Source organism: Mustela lutreola, chromosome 4 (genome assembly GCF_030435805.1).
Source record: "Mustela lutreola isolate mMusLut2 chromosome 4, mMusLut2.pri, whole genome shotgun sequence".
In the NCBI taxonomy this organism is placed as follows: Eukaryota; Metazoa; Chordata; class Mammalia; order Carnivora; family Mustelidae; genus Mustela; species Mustela lutreola.
This window is the reverse complement of record NC_081293.1, coordinates 11,188,829-11,206,160: the sequence shown is the minus strand read 5'-3', so window position 1 is coordinate 11,206,160 and position 17,332 is coordinate 11,188,829. Positions and strand designations below refer to the sequence as shown.

At 40.1% G+C, this 17,332-nt stretch overlaps 1 protein-coding gene and 1 long non-coding RNA gene across 2 annotated transcripts in view; one reads left to right on the top strand and one right to left on the bottom strand.

Annotated features, from left to right (window-relative positions):
* INPP5F (inositol polyphosphate-5-phosphatase F) overlaps positions 1-17,332 on the top strand; it is a 78,403-nt gene that overhangs the window by 43,304 nt on the left and 17,767 nt on the right. The window contains exons 4-11 of the mRNA XM_059173028.1: positions 4,996-5,124; positions 5,351-5,518; positions 5,621-5,677; positions 8,187-8,385; positions 8,932-9,111; positions 9,993-10,060; positions 15,179-15,303; positions 16,065-16,142. Coding sequence (XP_059029011.1) covers positions 4,996-5,124; positions 5,351-5,518; positions 5,621-5,677; positions 8,187-8,385; positions 8,932-9,111; positions 9,993-10,060; positions 15,179-15,303; positions 16,065-16,142 — 1,004 coding nt within the window. The remainder of the gene's footprint in view (positions 1-4,995; positions 5,125-5,350; positions 5,519-5,620; positions 5,678-8,186; positions 8,386-8,931; positions 9,112-9,992; positions 10,061-15,178; positions 15,304-16,064; positions 16,143-17,332) is intronic.
* Positions 6,539-12,904, bottom strand: LOC131830619 (uncharacterized). The gene is made up of 3 exons (XR_009353247.1): positions 12,789-12,904; positions 11,821-11,992; positions 6,539-6,980 (listed from the first exon to the last, which is right to left on the bottom strand). It is a non-coding gene; the product is annotated as an uncharacterized LOC131830619 (long non-coding RNA).

The window sequence follows — 17,332 nt, the reverse complement described above, 5'->3', positions numbered from 1 at the left end:
TGAACATTGGGTGATTATAAAAAATACTTAGGAAAAAAATGGTAGCCTACTTAAAAAAAAAAATGTAACCCTTTAAAAAATGATAACTTATACCGTTCTAAAGGTAACTGCATCGAAGATTCTAAAATGTTTATTGTTTAAAGTAAATTTAAATCTCTATTTAGAAAAATTGGTTTTAAGAGACAGAAATAGACTTCCAGATTAAGATGGTACTGTGAGTTTGTGTTCTGCTATACAGATCACAGTCCTTATCTGAAAAATTGGGGGCCTTATTTATCTTAGAATTCAGCATTTGAGGGTTTTCAAAAGTCCATTTCAAATATTCTGTCTACACCCAGTGAGTCTGGGCATTACGCTGTCATACGACGCATTCATATTTCCTGAAGAAGTGTAGGAATATTCATACTAAGGGATATAAAGGATGACCGTCAGTGGTCTCATGTTTGTTCAGGCCATATTTGGCCATTAAATGAATTTTGTAACAAACTTAAAAAATAAACTTGCAGGTTTCAGAGATTTTTAGATTTGGGTGTTATAGATAAGGAAGTCAATGGATATTGGGATTGGGCTGTGTTCCAAGCCTAGGAATGGGCTTTCTTTCTTTCTTTCTTTTAAAGAAAGAGAAAGAAAAAAATAAATAAAAAGACCTTTCCAGGCCTAGAGAGAAGCAGCATCATGGACCATACATGGGTGGTAGATTGAACTGAGACCCTAGGCCTCCTGGGTTCTGGGTCTGGAATGAGGTAGTGGGAGCAAGAGATTTGGCCACTGCACAGTAAAGGGAACTTAAACGGGGTACAGGGAACTTAAAAAGGGTACTTGGGGGTCTAATGCTGGAGTGTGACTCCCTAGCTTAGGAGAGGAAGCTTGTTAGGTTGTCTGCTCAGTGTGGGATAATCATGCATAAAGAATTCTCCTGTCTGTTATGTAGTAGCATCTGCCTTGAGAAATACTGCTCTGGGCAACAGATAGTGAACACTCTAGCAATCAGCATGAGGTAGTTGGGGTTGATAGAGAGCTACTAGGGGAAAATAATGGAAAATGGTCACTTGGTTTCTTGCCAAAGGGGTCCAGTAGTTAGTGCCGTTAGTGAGGTGGGGCAACCAAAGGAAAAACGATTTGGGAAACAAATGTTGATCAGTTTGGGGGATGCTGAATTTGAGGGACTAGTGTGTCAGTAGCTGGGAGATGTTACATTTTTATATCATGAACTCAGCTAAAGAGTGGCGTTAGAAATGTGTAGTTAAACATACCAGCCACTGTTAAAATGAGAAAGAAAATGTTTTCTAGACTGCATGAAGGGGAAGAGAGCTATGGGCAGAACATTGGGAAACGCCACTGTCTTTAGAGACAGAAAGAGAGGCCAACAAAGAAAACGGAGAAGGATCAGTCAGAGGAGGGGGAAGAGCCAAAGTTGTGGGGACCAGAGAAAGAGACCACAGCAGTGATTGTCAGTGTCCTGTTCTTAGAGACAAGATGTATACTCTTTGGAGTTGAGGTGGTCCTTATTTTACTTTGCCTGAGTGGTCCCATTGGGCTTTCACTCTTTGACCTACCCCAACCAGACCACGTTCTCACAAGTGTTTGTACCCTGCTAACTCATAGGAGATTCTAGAGTCGAGGAATGGATTAAAACTCTGTGTTAGAAGACGGTAGGAACAGAGGACAGGGGGATGAATGAAGGGAAAGTCCTGGTCCTAGAGGGACGCAGCAGGAAACTAGCTTTGCCAAGAAAAAGGGACTTCTGAGAGTGAGCATCACCTGGGTACAGATGAGATGTGCTGCAACAAGGTTACTTTAGAATAGCTAGGTCTTGAGCATGGGCTTCAAAACATTCCTGGGGGAAATTTTGCTAGCTTGAATACTCTTTTTTTTTTTTTTTTTTAAGATTTTATTTATTTATTTGACAGAGAGAAAGATCAGAGAGGCAGGCAGAGAGAGGGGGGAAGCAGGCTCCCTGCTGAGCAGAGAGCCTGATGCAGGGCTTGATCCCAGGACCTTGAGATCATGACCTGAGCCGAAGGCAGCGGCTTAACCCACTGATCCACCCAGGCGCCCCTAGCTTGAATACTCTTAAGGAATAACTATGTCTGACAAACGTTTTAGAAATTAAAATTGCAACAGTTTATAAGTAGTTTGGGCATGTTTTCAATTTTGTTAAGAGTGTTATTAATATGACTAGATAATTAGTAACATTTTATATAAAAATTGCTAACCCACAGTTGTTCAGTGTTGCAAGCAGGGGCAGGGGACTAATAGGAGAGCCTCTTTTTAAAACTGCTTCCTGGGGCTCCTGGGTGGCTCATTTGGTTAAGTGTCTGCCTTTGACTCAGGTCATGATCCCAGGGTCCTGGGATCAAGCCCCACGCCAGGCTCCCTGCTCAGTGGGAAGCCTGCTTCTCCCTTTCCTTGCTGCTCGTGCTCTCTTGCTTTCTCTCTGCCTCTCAAATAAATAAATAAGATCTTAAAAAAAAAAAAAAAAACCTGCTTCTCTACTGCCCTAATAATTCTGCGCCATCGAAGATGGGGGTGTGTAGGAGATATTCATGGAAGATGGGGAGTGACCTTTTCACGGGACTACTTACACGCATGCCCTGCATATGAATCTGGAGGTTACCATTTATATTTTAGCATCAGAGATGATTCATTCATTTAACAAATATTTCTTGAGACCTCCTTGCCAGGTGCTACGAAGGCACTAGAGATACAGGAGGCCACAAGACAAACACGTCTGCCTTACAGAGCTCCCATTATAATAGGGGGAGGACAGATCATAAACATCAGGATAGTAATTATGTAGTATGTTGGGAAGTAATATATGCTCTGGGAAATAAAAGCTGGGCAGAGTAAGGGTGATGGGGGGAGTGCCTGGGGTGGAGATGGTGGTAGGAGGTCTGGGAAGAGGACAGCTAGGACAAAGTCCCCAAGGTGGAAGTGTTCCCGACGTGTTGAGGAGCAGCCAGGAGGCCAGTGTAGATGCGCCGGAGTGAGCAAGGGGCAGAAAGTGGTGGGGGCGGGGGTAAAGGCAGTGGAAGGAAGATGAACATCTGGTTTTGGACATGTTGATTTTGAGATGCCTGGTGGAAATTCAAACAGAAATGTTGGGATTTGTGAGTCTAGAATTTTGGGAGAGGGCTGAGCTGGAAATACCCATTTAGGAAGGAGAAGCTGGCATATGGAAGATATCCGAATCCATGATATGGGATGAAATCACTGAGGGAGAGAATGAAGATAGAGAAGAGGGTCAAGAACTGAACCTCCTGGTGGCCAAGACATTAAGAAGTCAAATGGTTGGAAAGGAACCAGTAAAAGAGGTAAGGGAGAGCGGTGAAAGCCAGGTGTACAGTGTATCAGAGAGGATGAGGGAGTAACGAACTGTGTCAGATGCTAACCGAGAGGTTAAGATAAGGACCAAGATTCTACCCTTGTGCTTAGCAAAGGGGAGGTCATTGGTCACAGTGAAGGTAGCAGTGTACAGGGGAGCAGCAGGAGGTTAGGGGCAGTGAGGAGTACAGAGGACTACGACGCTAGCACGACGCTAGCTGGCATAGGAGGAGGCGTCAAGTGAAGGTGTAAGAGGAGAGCTACATCCGCGTGTTTCTGTGCTGATGGGAGTGTCCCATGCAAGGTGGGGAGAAGATGCTGGAGCAGTGTCCTTTTGCTCAGTGCTTCTCGCCTTCCCTGTCAACTTGAGATCCTGTTAGTTTTGCTTACTTTTTGGGAAACCATGAGCTCAGTTTTGGCAGGACGGCTGTGAGTGACTCATCTTCAGTCCCCTTGTGTTCACTGGTAGAGCAGGAGCAGCACCAAGTTGTAATCAGGTTGCAGAACTCAGGGGAGGAGAGGGTTTGGTAGCCATAATCTTGAAAAGGCATAAGATCTGCAAGATTCCATTATGTCTGAATACAGACCGGTTCTCAGTTTCCACTTCCAGTTTCCCCTCAGCTTTATTGAGAGATGATTGACAGAATTGTCCACTTCCAAATTTGATAGAACAGGCATGCCTTTACCCTTTTTATTCAATATAAGATCAAAGTTTGGACTATCTTTTGCTCTTCTCGTTAAGGTTTTTTTTTATCCTGTTTATCATCTAGTAATCATTATTTAGTAAGACACCACTTATAATGGGCATTAACTGTTTGTTCTCAATGAGAGCCTACTGCTTAGTGTAGTAATACAACCAGTGTGTTGAAAAAATGGAATTAGTTTGCATATGGATAATAGAATCTTTATGTACCTTTCAGAATATTTGCTTTGTATGTTGAGCTGTATGAAGTTATTTGTAAGACCCTTGACTCTAACCAGGTAGCCTTCTTTAAACCTCTGTGCCCTTCTAGTAATACGTTCCCACCCTCTTCCTCATCTTTGTCAGCTGGACCGCACATTTCCTGCAGCCTCTGCTTACAGCTTCTTCAAATTTAATCTGTGGTCCCAAAGAGTATGTTTTCATGCTGATTCTTTTCGTGTGTGTGAGGATAGGTGGAGAGAGAGTGGTTGACATGTCCAGCTTATAAGATTCCCAGTAGAATAGACTCTTGACATCTTCTTGACCAAAATACTCAGTTAACCAGCATGAATGAATGTTTAGCACAGATGGCTGGAAAGTAATGCCCCTGGAGCATAGCAAATGTGTATTTTGCAATAGTTTTAGTCTTAGATGCCAATTTTCAGAGCATTAACAACCAGAGATCTTTTTCTTCAGTTGTATTTGATAAGAATTTACTGTAATTATGACCTTAATCTGAATTTCCCACCCCTAAATCCTAAGGATATCCTGTCCTTTATTCTTTGCTTATCCTTTACTGTAACTTTCTAATCCTTGAAACCAGAGCTGTGCTTTCTACGATCAGCTCGCTACTTGGTCACTTTACTAATAAGCCTTGAGGTTTTCTTTTGACCAAAGTGCATGAGAAGTAGCAGCCCCTTCTGCACTCATACCTGAACATTTAACAAGCCGATACAAATAACAATTTTCTTCTCTTCCTAATTATTTAGCTCTGTAAGAAGCACCATTTTGGAATTAACAAACCAGAGAAGATTGTACCATCTCCCGATGACTCAAAGTTTCTACTGAAGACCTTCACACATATTAAAACCAATGTGTCTGCTCCTAATAAAAAGAAAGTAAGAGTTTAATTGATATGGGCTTGGAATTCATCTTTGATTAGTTTTAAATCGAAGGATAATTTTCTCCCCTGTAAATTTGTTTTCAAACTGCTTATCCTATGAAAGCACTGTCTGTGCCTGGTCCTTGGGATCATTTTCCCTTGTCTCCTAGGAAGTTGGATATTATCCACATGCTGCTGCACATTTGAATTCCTGTGGTAATTAGTAGCTCAATTTCTTACAGGTTAAGGAAAGTAAAGAAAAGGAGAAGTTGGAGAGGAGATTACTTGAGGAGTTGCTAAAGATGTTCATGGACTCAGAGTCCTTTTACTATAGCTTGACCTATGACCTGACCAATTCGGTGCAGAGGCAAAGCACCGGGGAGAAGGATCCCCGTCCCCTCTGGCAAAAGGTACTTCTCTCATAGCTCAGAGTGGAACAATTTATGGACCTGTTTGGCTTCTGTAGGAAAACTCAGACTACATGTTTCTGAACTATTCTCTGCCTTTTCCAGGTTGATGACCGATTTTTTTGGAATAAATATATGATACAAGATCTTACTGAGATTGGTGTGAGTAATGGTTTCAAAAATATCCTATAGTTATAGTTATGAAGCAAATATTTTTCAATTGTATTAAGATGAATTAACAATCTCACTAAAATGGACATTGAGGGATGTGTGTGCTGTTGTGAGTGCTGTGAAGTGTGTAAACCTGGCGATTCACAACCTGTACCCCTGGGGCTAAAAATACATTATATGTTTATTAAAAATTTTTAAAAAACTAAAAAAAAAAAAAAAAAAAAAAAACCTCACTAAAATAGGGTGCCCTGGTGGCTCAACTCCACCAGGCTCACAAGGCCATGTGCTCTTGATCTCAGGGTTGGGAGTTTGAGTGGGTGTGCAGCCTACTTTTAAAAGCTTTGTTTTGTTTTGTTTTGTTTTGTTTTAACTAAAAAAATCTCACAAAATGTTTTCCCCTCTAGAATGGGAATCATTTAGCTAGGAAAGCCCAGGCATCATTTAAGGCAATTCACAACTCCACTGCCTAGCCAAAGGCCTAGCTTTTTAACAGGTTCCTGTAGGATAGTAGTAATTTAAGGCTGTGGGACTAATGTCCATAGGGTTCCTCTGAAAGACAGGTTTTTTTTTGTACTCATTGGAAATGTTGAAGCCCAAATTTCCTTTAATGATAGCAGTCATTTAACTTTTCTGTGTCATCGGGGAATTGGAGGAGACCAATCTCAAAGGACGTTCCAGTACTGCCAGTATATGAATCTGGGAAGATAGGGAATATGTGAGATTATTGCTTGAGGTTCCTTCCAGGTCAGTGATTACTTTGTTCCTTTACTTTGTCCCGTATTTCAGAGTTATGACCGTCCAAGGACAATTCATTCACTCAGTCCACAAATATGTATGGAAGGCTTGCTGGGTGCTAGTTACTGTTCTGGACACAAAGTAGGCAAATAGCTGAATGGGTAACATATTGTCTTTTCATTAACTTTTCGAAAATTTCAACCCCTTTTTCTCCTTTCTTCCTCTCCCCCTTGGCAGTGGTTAGTATAAATGATTTTGAACTAGAGCAGTGTCTACCACTAGCTATCTACCATGCCTCTCTTCAGAATGAGGCTTGAAAATGTTCTCAGCTCTTTTTTATGAGGCTGACCAAACTATGACCACAGAAATTCAGTGATGGGGAGAAAAAGAAAGGTGACTATAATGCGAATTTTTGCCGTTTGCTGACATACTGAGTTCTAATATGTTTGGCAGAGTTTTTGTCAGACACTTGGAATTACCATTAAAACTGATGACTTGCAGTCGAGATGCATTTGGCAGTGTACATTTCTCTTTTCCTGTCAAGAGTTTTGCATGATTGCTGGAACAAAAACACAAACAATGAGGATGGTGGTAAGAATAATGAATGCAAATAGACACTTCACTATTTTCAATTCTAACCACCTTCCTAAGACCCTATCTGCGTGCTCTGTAAAACAAAACATAACCGTGGGACAGGTCCTGGCTTATGTGGCTGTGAACAATGAGGTAGGTTTGAAGGTCATGCCAAGGCTAAGGCTGGATACGGTTGTGGAGATGTGAGAGAAAGAGCAAGAGCAGCTGCCTAGAGCAATTTTTACCTTTACTGTCCCTGCACACAGTCAGCTGGGAAATTCGAGTTTTCTTAGCCTGAAAAGCACAGAAGCAGATGTGTCTAAGTGTAATTAATATACTCCTAATTATGTTGGGTGACTTGGTAAAATAAGATACTCGTGGAAGGATTTTTTGTTTTGTTTTGATTCATTTGCTATGTGGATTTCAGCTTGGCAAGGCAAGTTTTTTTTCTAAACTAGAAAACAGAGTCAGTCTTTGCTTATAACAAGGTGATCAGAGTTGGTTGTATTTTATTAAAGCCTTGATGCAATGGGGAGTTAAGAATCAACCTCTATGTTGGTTTTTGTTTGTTCGTCCGTTTCTGTGCCAAGGGGAATAATCACAATCGCTACATTTGTTAAATACTTAATGATAAGGCAGGAGCTAAGCCAAACCCTTTTTACATTTTACTCTTCTACACAGTCTAATGAGGTAATGGTCTCTCCTCTTTCTCAAAGCAGGACATCGAGGCACGGTAAGGTTAAGTGATTTACCTGAGTGAGTGAGTAAGTGGTAGAGCTTGAGTTTGGTACCCAGGCAGTGTGGTGTCTATGTTGGGGGCCCTCTCAGGCAGCTTTTTTTTTTTTTTTTTTTTTTTTTTTTTTTTTTTTTTTTAAAGAAATCTCTATACCCAACAGTGGGCTCGAACTCACGACCCTGCAATCAAGAGTCATGTGCTCTCTCAACCAAGTCAGCCAGGCCCCCGTCAGGCAGCTCTTTTTGAACTGGTCACCACAGAGAAAAGGAAAGGCTCTCCCCTTTGTCCTCCTCCTTCCTTCCTTCCTGCCCTCCTCCAATATGCAGGAAACATGGTTAAAAAATAGAAGGTTTCTCCTTCCGGTAAACTCACAAATACGTGCTAGCTTCTGTATGGGTTTAAGGGAGCAGCTGTGCTGTACAGAGGGAAGCAATATGACGCTCATATTGTTTTCAGACACCAGAGGTGGACTTCTGGATTATCCCCATTATCCAAGGTTTCGTGCAGATTGAAGAACTGGTGGTTAATTATAATGAATCATCTGATGATGAGAAAAGCAGCCCAGAGACCCCCCCTCAGGAGTCCACCTGTGTAGATGACATTCACCCACGATTTCTAGTGGCTCTCATTTCACGCCGAAGTAGGCACAGAGCAGGTGAGTAGAGGGCAGAAATCGTGTGCAAGTGAAATTTAGATGAGAATGGTAAAGCTTCAGATGTGTTGAAATGCTAATGACAATAATGGATTTGGAAACATAATTGGCTTCAAAGTGCTCAGTGACTCTAAATAGTGTGATGTAATTGGGGACCAATTTCTGGAGGGAGGTGCATGGGGGAGAGTTAACAAAAGCAGAAAGAAAAGGAGGTATATATATGGAGAAGAGAAGAGAGTCACTTGGGACGTGCTTCTAAATACCATTGTTCCCACTGACAGCCTGGATCATGGTAATAAATCCTTCCTGAGTGCTAGCACCCTTGGGAAAACCCTTCCCTTTCAGTTCACAGAAAGTATCTTCGCTTCAACTTTTAAAAAACAATGATGCATATCGTTATGAGTTTGGGGGAAGTTGTTACTGTTCTGCCTGCTGGTTGCACATGAGATCCTTTAAGCTATCCTAAAAGACGTCCTTGGTTAAGGAGCATATCTGATCAGACTAAATCATTTCTTTACGTTGCTGTTTTCTGTTTTAATTGTCTTTTAGGAATGCGTTACAAACGGAGAGGAGTGGATAAAAATGGGAATGTGGCAAATTATGTGGAAACTGAGCAGTTAATTCATGTTCATAATCATACTTTGTCCTTTATTCAAACACGAGGCTCCGTGCCTGTCTTTTGGAGCCAGGTTGGGTATCGATATAATCCGCGACCCCGGCTGGACAAAAGTAAGCTTGTCAGTTACTCGGTTTGCAAGTGATGATTTCAGAGAGAATATTTTTTAAAATATTAGTTATTTTATGGGTTTTGATTTGCTGGGCTTGGTACTTCAGTTAAAATAATAAAACTGTGTGAAATTTAGTAGTGATATAGTATTTGCAGGAATAATAATGATTGTTGATAATCTAAGTAAGTTATTTAACAATGAAAAAATTCCCTAGCAATAGAGTAAAATTAGCTTGTTTCACAGATTTTAAACCATTGTTTCCTTGGAGAATACTTTCTTAAATGCTTACTTTTGGTAAAGGGTAAACGTAGCCAGTATTATAAAAGTAGGAAATATCTGAAGATGGCATCTACAAAAAATAGATAAGATGCCTTTACTCAGATGTCTCACTGTGAAAGGTTTGTTTTTGTTTTAAATACTGAGGATTTAACTTCTTCCAGTATTTTAACTGTAGCACAGAAATAGCTAAGTCATGTTGTCAGTCTAATCAGATTACTCAATGAGGTTGATTTTGAAAATTGTTCACAGAATATTTTCTCTCAAAACTTAGTATATTTTTGTGAGAATCCAGTAGACCTTCAGTTTTTACTCTCTTACTATAAATTACATGGAGCTCTTTCTAACAATAGGCCGGATGCAGGAACAATAAAGGTCCTAGTTTCACAGTGTGTACTTCCAATGTAGTTCAGTTCAGTCTGATTGGGAAAAAAGGAATCTAGGATCTTTGGCTTTGCATTTTATTTTAAAATAGTGGTTTTGGACCATCTTAGTTATATTTGGTTGTCAATAAATTATTGAAACGTAAAATTAAAGATGGAATAGACACTAATTTCTGTCTCAAACATTAGAAGGAAAAATAGATTTTGTATCACTTCTTTGTAGGTGAAAAGGACACTGTTGCCTATTTCTGTGCCCATTTCGAAGAACAACTGAAAATTTACAAAAAACAGGTGGGCTTTGATCTGTAGTAATAAAATGTTCCTTCGTATTCAGCCATGATTATATATCTGTTTCTTTAAATTTCATGAAAATAACAATGTACTATTCATAATTAAGCAAAATGGCATCTTGTCATGAAGTTGAAGAACACATAAGCTAAGAGTATTTTCAATATTCCTTAAGAAGAATTATCACTGAATCAGCTACTTTAGACTGTTTTTAGCTAAGAGATCAGTCTGTCAGTTAGTTGCCACAGGCCAGAAATTATCTAGAGTAAGAAATGAAAGGCATCTCTCAGTACAACTATAGTCCCACCTCCAGAAAATAACTTGATATGTATCTCTCAATGTCTTTTTTCTCTGCCCATCTTTCTTACATATTCATATGTAGGAATGTGATCATATAGACTAAAATCAAGTGAAAACTGTTGAGTAAAATTCCAAGTTCAATAAGATGACTAGATTTCAGATGAGATTCCTATAGAATAATCAGTAAGTCTTACCCATCAGCAATGACCAGTCTGAATGTGTAATGCTATAGGATGCATTTTTCTAACAGTAACAACAACAAAAAAAAAAAAAAGGAAAAAATAACCTAAAACCTAATAAACAGACAAAAAAGGTAGCATGTATATGGAGGCGGGAAGTGGGAGAAAGAATGACTAGAACACAAAAGAAAACCTGAATAAACAGAGAGAAAATACCATGTTTCTGGCAGGAAGGACTAGTACTGAAGAGATGTCAGTTCTTCCAAAATTAATATATGCACTTTGTGCAATCCTTGCAAAGACAGCCTGAGCAGGAAAATAAAAAAGCAAGCCCTCAGACTGAAAAAAAGTATGAAGTTGATAATAAGAGATAAAGACAAGTAATTGGGGAAATGAGAACTCTGACACATTGCTGGTGGAAACAGAAGTCGGTACAGCTGTTACAAATGGCATTATCAATCAAAATCTGCTTAGATCGTTAGTCCAGTAGTTTTGCTTTTTAATATCTATACTAAATATTATATATAGAAATCATTTCCAGGTGGATATGGATCTGACTTTGAAAAGTTAAACCATGAACCTTTTAAAGGAAAATAGAGAAGTTCTTTTGTTTTCCCTTTTAAAGTCCCACGGCCTTCCCCCAGCCTCTCTTTGGTGCCCCAAGAACACCTTTTTGACCTAATTAAGCCTTAATTAGGGCTTAAAAAGTGCTAACCAAGGGGCACCTGGGTGGCTCAGTGGATTAAAGCCTCTGCCTTCGGCTCAGGTCATGATCCCAGGGTCCTGGAATCGAGCCCCGCATCACTCTGCTCACACTGTTCAAGCACACACACTCTCTCTCGCTCTCAAATAAATAAATCTCTTTAAAAATAGTAAAATAAAGAACTTCTATTTATTAAGCGGCACCATTGAGAGAATGGAAAAGCAATTCAGAGTAGGAGAAGATATTTCAGATTTTTAAAAATATACATCTAAGACAAAAGACTCATATCTAGAACTCTTATTTAAAACTTATTTTTTAAATAAGTCTTATAAACCCCCCTCCCCAAAAAGATGTCTGGCCTGAAAGAAAACTGGACAAAACACTTGAGCAGAGTTCACAGAAAGGTATATTTAACAGGCCAGTAAACATATGACAGGTGTTCCATTTCATCAGCCATCCGGGAAATGCAAAGTAAAACCACTGACACACCAGAATGACTAAAATAAAAAGATAGTATAAGCCAAGTTTTGTTAAGGACGTGGAAAAACTGGAACTCCAAGACAAAAAAATCTTAAGTCTACCTGAGAGAAACCGGCGTTCAATCCACGAGGTCTCTCCAAGAACGTTGATTGCAGCGTCACAGAACCCCGACTGTTGATCAGGAGGTCAGAGGATGAAGTGTGGCACATGTAAAGCATTGGATACAATGGCTTAGAAATGAGGCAGAGATGTAGATCTGTAGATCTGTGTGTACTAGCGTGGAAAGATGTTGAAATCACACAGTAGAGTGAGTAAAGACTGTAACAGCATATGGTGTGTTGCCATTTAAAACCCCACAAAACAAAACCATGTAATTCTTTTCCATATCTGTGTTCTCACACATATGTGGATGCGCATGTGTATCAGCACGCCTTTATATGGGCTCAAAGGGCACACAGCACGCTGCGAACCCTCATCACCTCCGGGGAAGGCTGTGGGTCTGTGTTGAAGTGAAGAAGGATTTGACCTTTATCTACATTTGAACTTTTTACAGTGTGAATAAGTTCATGTATCAGCAGTATGTGGAGTTATCGCTAGCATTACAGAAAGTAAGCCACGATTCCGATATAACACATAGGGGCACCTGGCGGCTCAGTTGGAGGAGCCCTGTGACTCTTGATCTCAGGGTTGTGGGTTTGAGCCCCATGCTGGGTATGGAGATTACTAAAAAATAAAAACTTTTAAAAAATGTAACCCATAATCATTGTGCGAACTGTAACAGTACTGAGATGTGTAAAGGAAGCAGAAGGAGTAACCTCCTCAGCACCTTCATCCCTGCTCTGTGTTGACTTTCAAAAACTGTTTGGACACATCAGTTTTATCTGTGTATGTTCTGAGCAGACACCTCCTCCTTTCTAACAGTACCCCAGTAATGTTCCCTTACCCACCTGCTCCGCACAACCCCCCCTCCCCCAGTCGCTCTCTGAGAGGCGGACCCGCAGGTCGCAGGTCGGTCTGACTCAGGGTGGCTCCACTGTTCCTGTTGCCCGTGACCGGTTTGGGCACTGACCTGTGTGTGTTCATCGGCAGCTGGGCCAGTGAAGTATGATGTGAGGGAAGTCTCCTGGACGCTTCTGGGAACGATTTCCTGCTGTGCTAAAAAGAGATACAGGAATCAACAGTCCCTCCGTGGTGGTTGTGTTTGGACTTGAGATGCTGCTTCAGTGTCAAAACTGTGAACGAACTAACCTGAGCCCTGACCAATATGCCAAAGATGGCAGGACAGATGGAAAGACTTGGTATTGGTGCCACTGAATTAAGCAATTCTAGAACCATGCAACCTCCTGACTTCTTTTTCTAAGATCTGAGTCAGTGATTTGTCATTTGCAGCAAAAACCATCTTGCACCTGCATAAATACACATTTATAAAATTAAGTCAGTGGAGGGCTGTACAATATATACTATTCTGCAGCTGTTTTCACTTAATGTTTCATGGCTGTTTTTTCTCTATTTCTCCATTGATGCAGGCTTAGGATATAGTTTTTGCTAGTGTAAAAATTTTCCAGAAAGCAACGTTCATATATCTGGGGATTCTATGTGCTTCATAGAGTATGTTTCTAGAAGCAGAACAGCTAGGGCAAATAGTAGGTGGATAATATTGACACCTGCCCCTCGGTTGATCCCCAGAAGATCACAACAGTTTATACTCTCAGCAAGAATGGGAGCCAGTGCTCACTTTCTCATATACTCACCAATGCTGACTCTGTTTAGGATTCAATGTTTGCCTCTGGATAGGTGAAAACTAGTTTTCTGTTATAAATTTGTATTTCTTTGGGCTTTTTAAAAAGTTTTTATTTAGGGGATGCCTGGGTGGCTCAGAGGGTTAGGCCTCTGCCTTCAGCGCAGGTCATGATCTCAGGGTCCTGGGATGGAGCCCCGCATCAGGCTCTCTGCTCGGTGAGAGCCTGCTTCCTCCTCTCTCTCTCTGCCTGCCTCTCTGCCTACTTGTGATCTCTATCAAACAAATAAGTAAAATCTTAAAAAAAAAAGTTTTTATTTAAATTTCAGTGAGTTAACCTACGGTATAATGTTTCAGGTGTACACGATAGTGATTCAGTACTTCCACACAACACTTCATGCTCATCCCAACAAGTGTCCTCCTTAACCCTGGTCACCTGTTTCTCCCGTCCCCCCCAGCACCCCTTCCAATAACCATCAGTTTGTTCTCCATAGTTAAGAAGAGTCCGTTTCTTGGTTTGTCTCCCTTTCTGATTATTAACAGTTGTAGCCTCATGTCTGTTGGTTCTGTGTATTTTCTCTTGTGAATTTCCTCTGTATCCTTTATTCTTATTTTCTAACTAAATTTATAGCACTCTTATATCTTATTGGTTTTGTGTTACAGATATATTCCCCCAGGTAGTTTTTTGTTTCTTTTTGTTTTGTTGTTTTACCTTTGCTTACTTGTATTGTCATTAGTTACAGAGGTTTTAAATTTTCATGTTGTCACATTTGTCCATCTTTTTGTTTATGCCTCTGGTTTTTAATCTTATGCTTAGAAAGTCATGTCCCATTCTAGAGTTATGGAAACATCACCTCAAATATTCTTTTTTTATAACTTAAAAAAATATTTAGGTCCTTAATGCAGCTATAATTTATGCATAATGAGATGTAGGGGCTAAAGTAAGTTTCTCCCCTCTATTCTAGAATATTCTGGACTTCCCCCAGAATTATACTGTTACCATAGTTTAGATTCCTCAATGTACGTGGTCTGTATCTTGGCTATTTGTCCTGTTCTATGGGTCATTCCTCTGTTTCTACACAAGTACTACCATCTTAACTGCTGTAGACTTAAGAGTATGTTTTGCTCTTCAGTGGATCTAGTCCTCTTTTATTAATAGTTTTCAGAGCTTATTCTGCATATTTATCCTTCCGGATGAACTTTAGAATTAACTTGTCAAGTCCATAGGAAGAGCTGATCAAATTTTGATTGGGATTGTTAAATGTTCAAATTAATCTGGAGAGACTTGACATCCTTACAGCACTGGACCTTGCTATCTGGCATCATAGTGTCTTCCCATTTACTCAGATTTTCTTTTTGGTATTTCAGCAGTTTTATAGTGTCCATATGTAGGTCTCATATATTTCTTTTAAAAATTATTATAAATAACTTAAATATTTGTTATGATAAAGGACCTGGTTTTTATTATGTATCCCAATTGGTTATTGCAAATACGTGATGCATAAGATAGCTATTAATGCTATTTACGTAAATGATTCTCATAAACTGAAATATAACAAGTGAAAGCCTAATTTTATGGAAAAAATGGATGCTTGAAGGGATAAATTTCTAATTGTGGCTATAAAATATTTCTAAAACATAATTCCAAATAAAGTGATTAAAAACCACATTGAGTTTTTAACGTCTGACTAAACTGAATTCGTTTTTCCTTACTCTCACAGGTTATTATTAACTTGGTAGACCAAGCAGGCAGGGAGAAAATTATTGGTGATGCGTACCTGAAGCAAGTGTTACTCTACAACAGTTCACAGCTCACTTACGTCTCATTTGACTTCCACGAGCACTGGTAAGAGGGCTTCCTGACGGGAGTTCTGACCCGGTCCGGTGTTTGCGGCACGTGCTGCCATGGCAACCTGTCGCTTCCCGTCTTCCTATCGGAAAGAAACATCTCTTCTTGTCATTGTTATTTAGTTTTGATTTTCACATGAGCTTTATTTTGGCTGAAAATTTAATTGTTCCTGCATTATTTAGTCCTTCTTTTCCAAAACAACATGAGAGTTCCATTTTTCCTTTTGTCACCTGAAGAACTTCTGGAGCTTTTCCTTTCTGCTTCGGTCCAAGCCTGGCAAAAGTAATGGAGTCCCCTTACTTAAAAGTCATTCTCTTGTCTCGCCTTTATTGCGTATTAGTAATACTCCTTTCCCTATGGATCAACCTTACCAGCATTTGCTCCGGAAAAAAAATAATCGGTGAATCATTTTGATGGTAACTTTAACCTGTGTGTACTCTGAAAGCCGGTTCTTTTGTCATAATCCTGGCTCTAATGTGGGTTCATCTACCCAGGTATTGAAAATTTGGTGGGGGAAAGAAGCTTCTGATACCTGTGATATGTTTCAGTGTATTCTTAAATATATTTTCTTTCACAATGCAGATTAATTATAAGCATTTATATAGTTGCCCATATAATTTATAGTGATGTTAACCGCCTGTACTTAAAGCAATAATTTTAATTTTTCCAAGCTACTTTAAATATTGTATCTTAAGCTGAAAAAAAAAAAAAAACCGTTACTAAAGTTGTTTTTTTTTTTCCTTTGGCATGAATTTTAGCCGAGGAATGAAGTTTGAGAATGTTCAAACACTAACAGATGCCATTTGTGACATTATCCTTGACATGAAGTGGTGTTGGTAGGTGTTCCATAAGTCAATTTGATATAAACTCTTAGTCTGTGAAATCACATGTATTTGGTACTACTTAATAGCAGCAAGCTGAAAAAGCATTTTTCTTTCATTTTGCTTCCCAATTCCCATTTTCCTTTTCAAGAGTGGCCGTCATTGGGCAGTGATAGCTTAGAACAGGGCAGAGGTGTCAGGTGGTCAGGCAAAATGGAGTGACGCGCTCTCTGGCTGTTCTTTTACTCCAGTAGATGTTCCGTGGTCGACATTTCCTCTTTCTCTTCTCTCTCAACATCCCTAACATGGCTTCGAGGTACTTGGTCTCAGTGTGCAGGCATTTCAGAATTACCAGAGAGGGGAAAATGAAAATTATCAGCAGGAGGGAGTTGTAGGAAGAAGAAAGTGGATTAAAGGATTGGAGAGAACATTTGATTAGACAGAGAAATTAGACACACAAGACGTCTGCAGGACTCCTCACTGAGTGGTAAAGTGACTTTGTCTGCTCGAGCTAAATGCACTGAGATGCATTTCTCCTTGCAGTCAAAGGGGACAGGCAAGATGGTGTTTTAAGTGCCTTCTGGGGGCGCCTGGGTGGTTCAGTGGATTAAAGCTTCTGCCTTCGGCTCAGGTCATGATCCCAGGGCCCTGGGATCAAGCCCCGAGTTGGGCTCTCTGCTCAGCAGGGAGCCTGCTTCCCTTTCTCTCTCTGCCTGCCTCTCTGCCTACTTATGATCTCTGTCTGTCAAATGAATAAATAAAATCTTAAAAAAAAAAATTAAAATGCCTTCTGGCTTTAATGTATAGAAGAGCATAATCCAGGATTGTGTCAGGTCTGCTTAGTAGTCAGTGAGACTGAAGACAAGTCATTCTGCCCTTCGGTTTTATTTTCTTTTGTTTGTCTTTAAAATGGGGATAATAATGTCTTATCAACTTATTGTGTGAGTTAACAACAGTGTCCTCGAAGTGCTCAGTAATGCCTGTCACATAGTATTCCATCAAGTGGATAACCAGTGCTCCTGATTTTTTTTTTTTAAAGATTTTATTTTATTTTACAGACAGAGATCACAAGTAGGCAGAGAGGCAGGCAGAGAGAGAGGAGGAAGCAGGCTCCCTGCCGAGCAGAGAGCCCCATGTGGGGCTCGATCCCAGGACCCTGGGACCATGACCTGAGCCGAAGGCAGAGGCTTTAACCCACTGAGCCA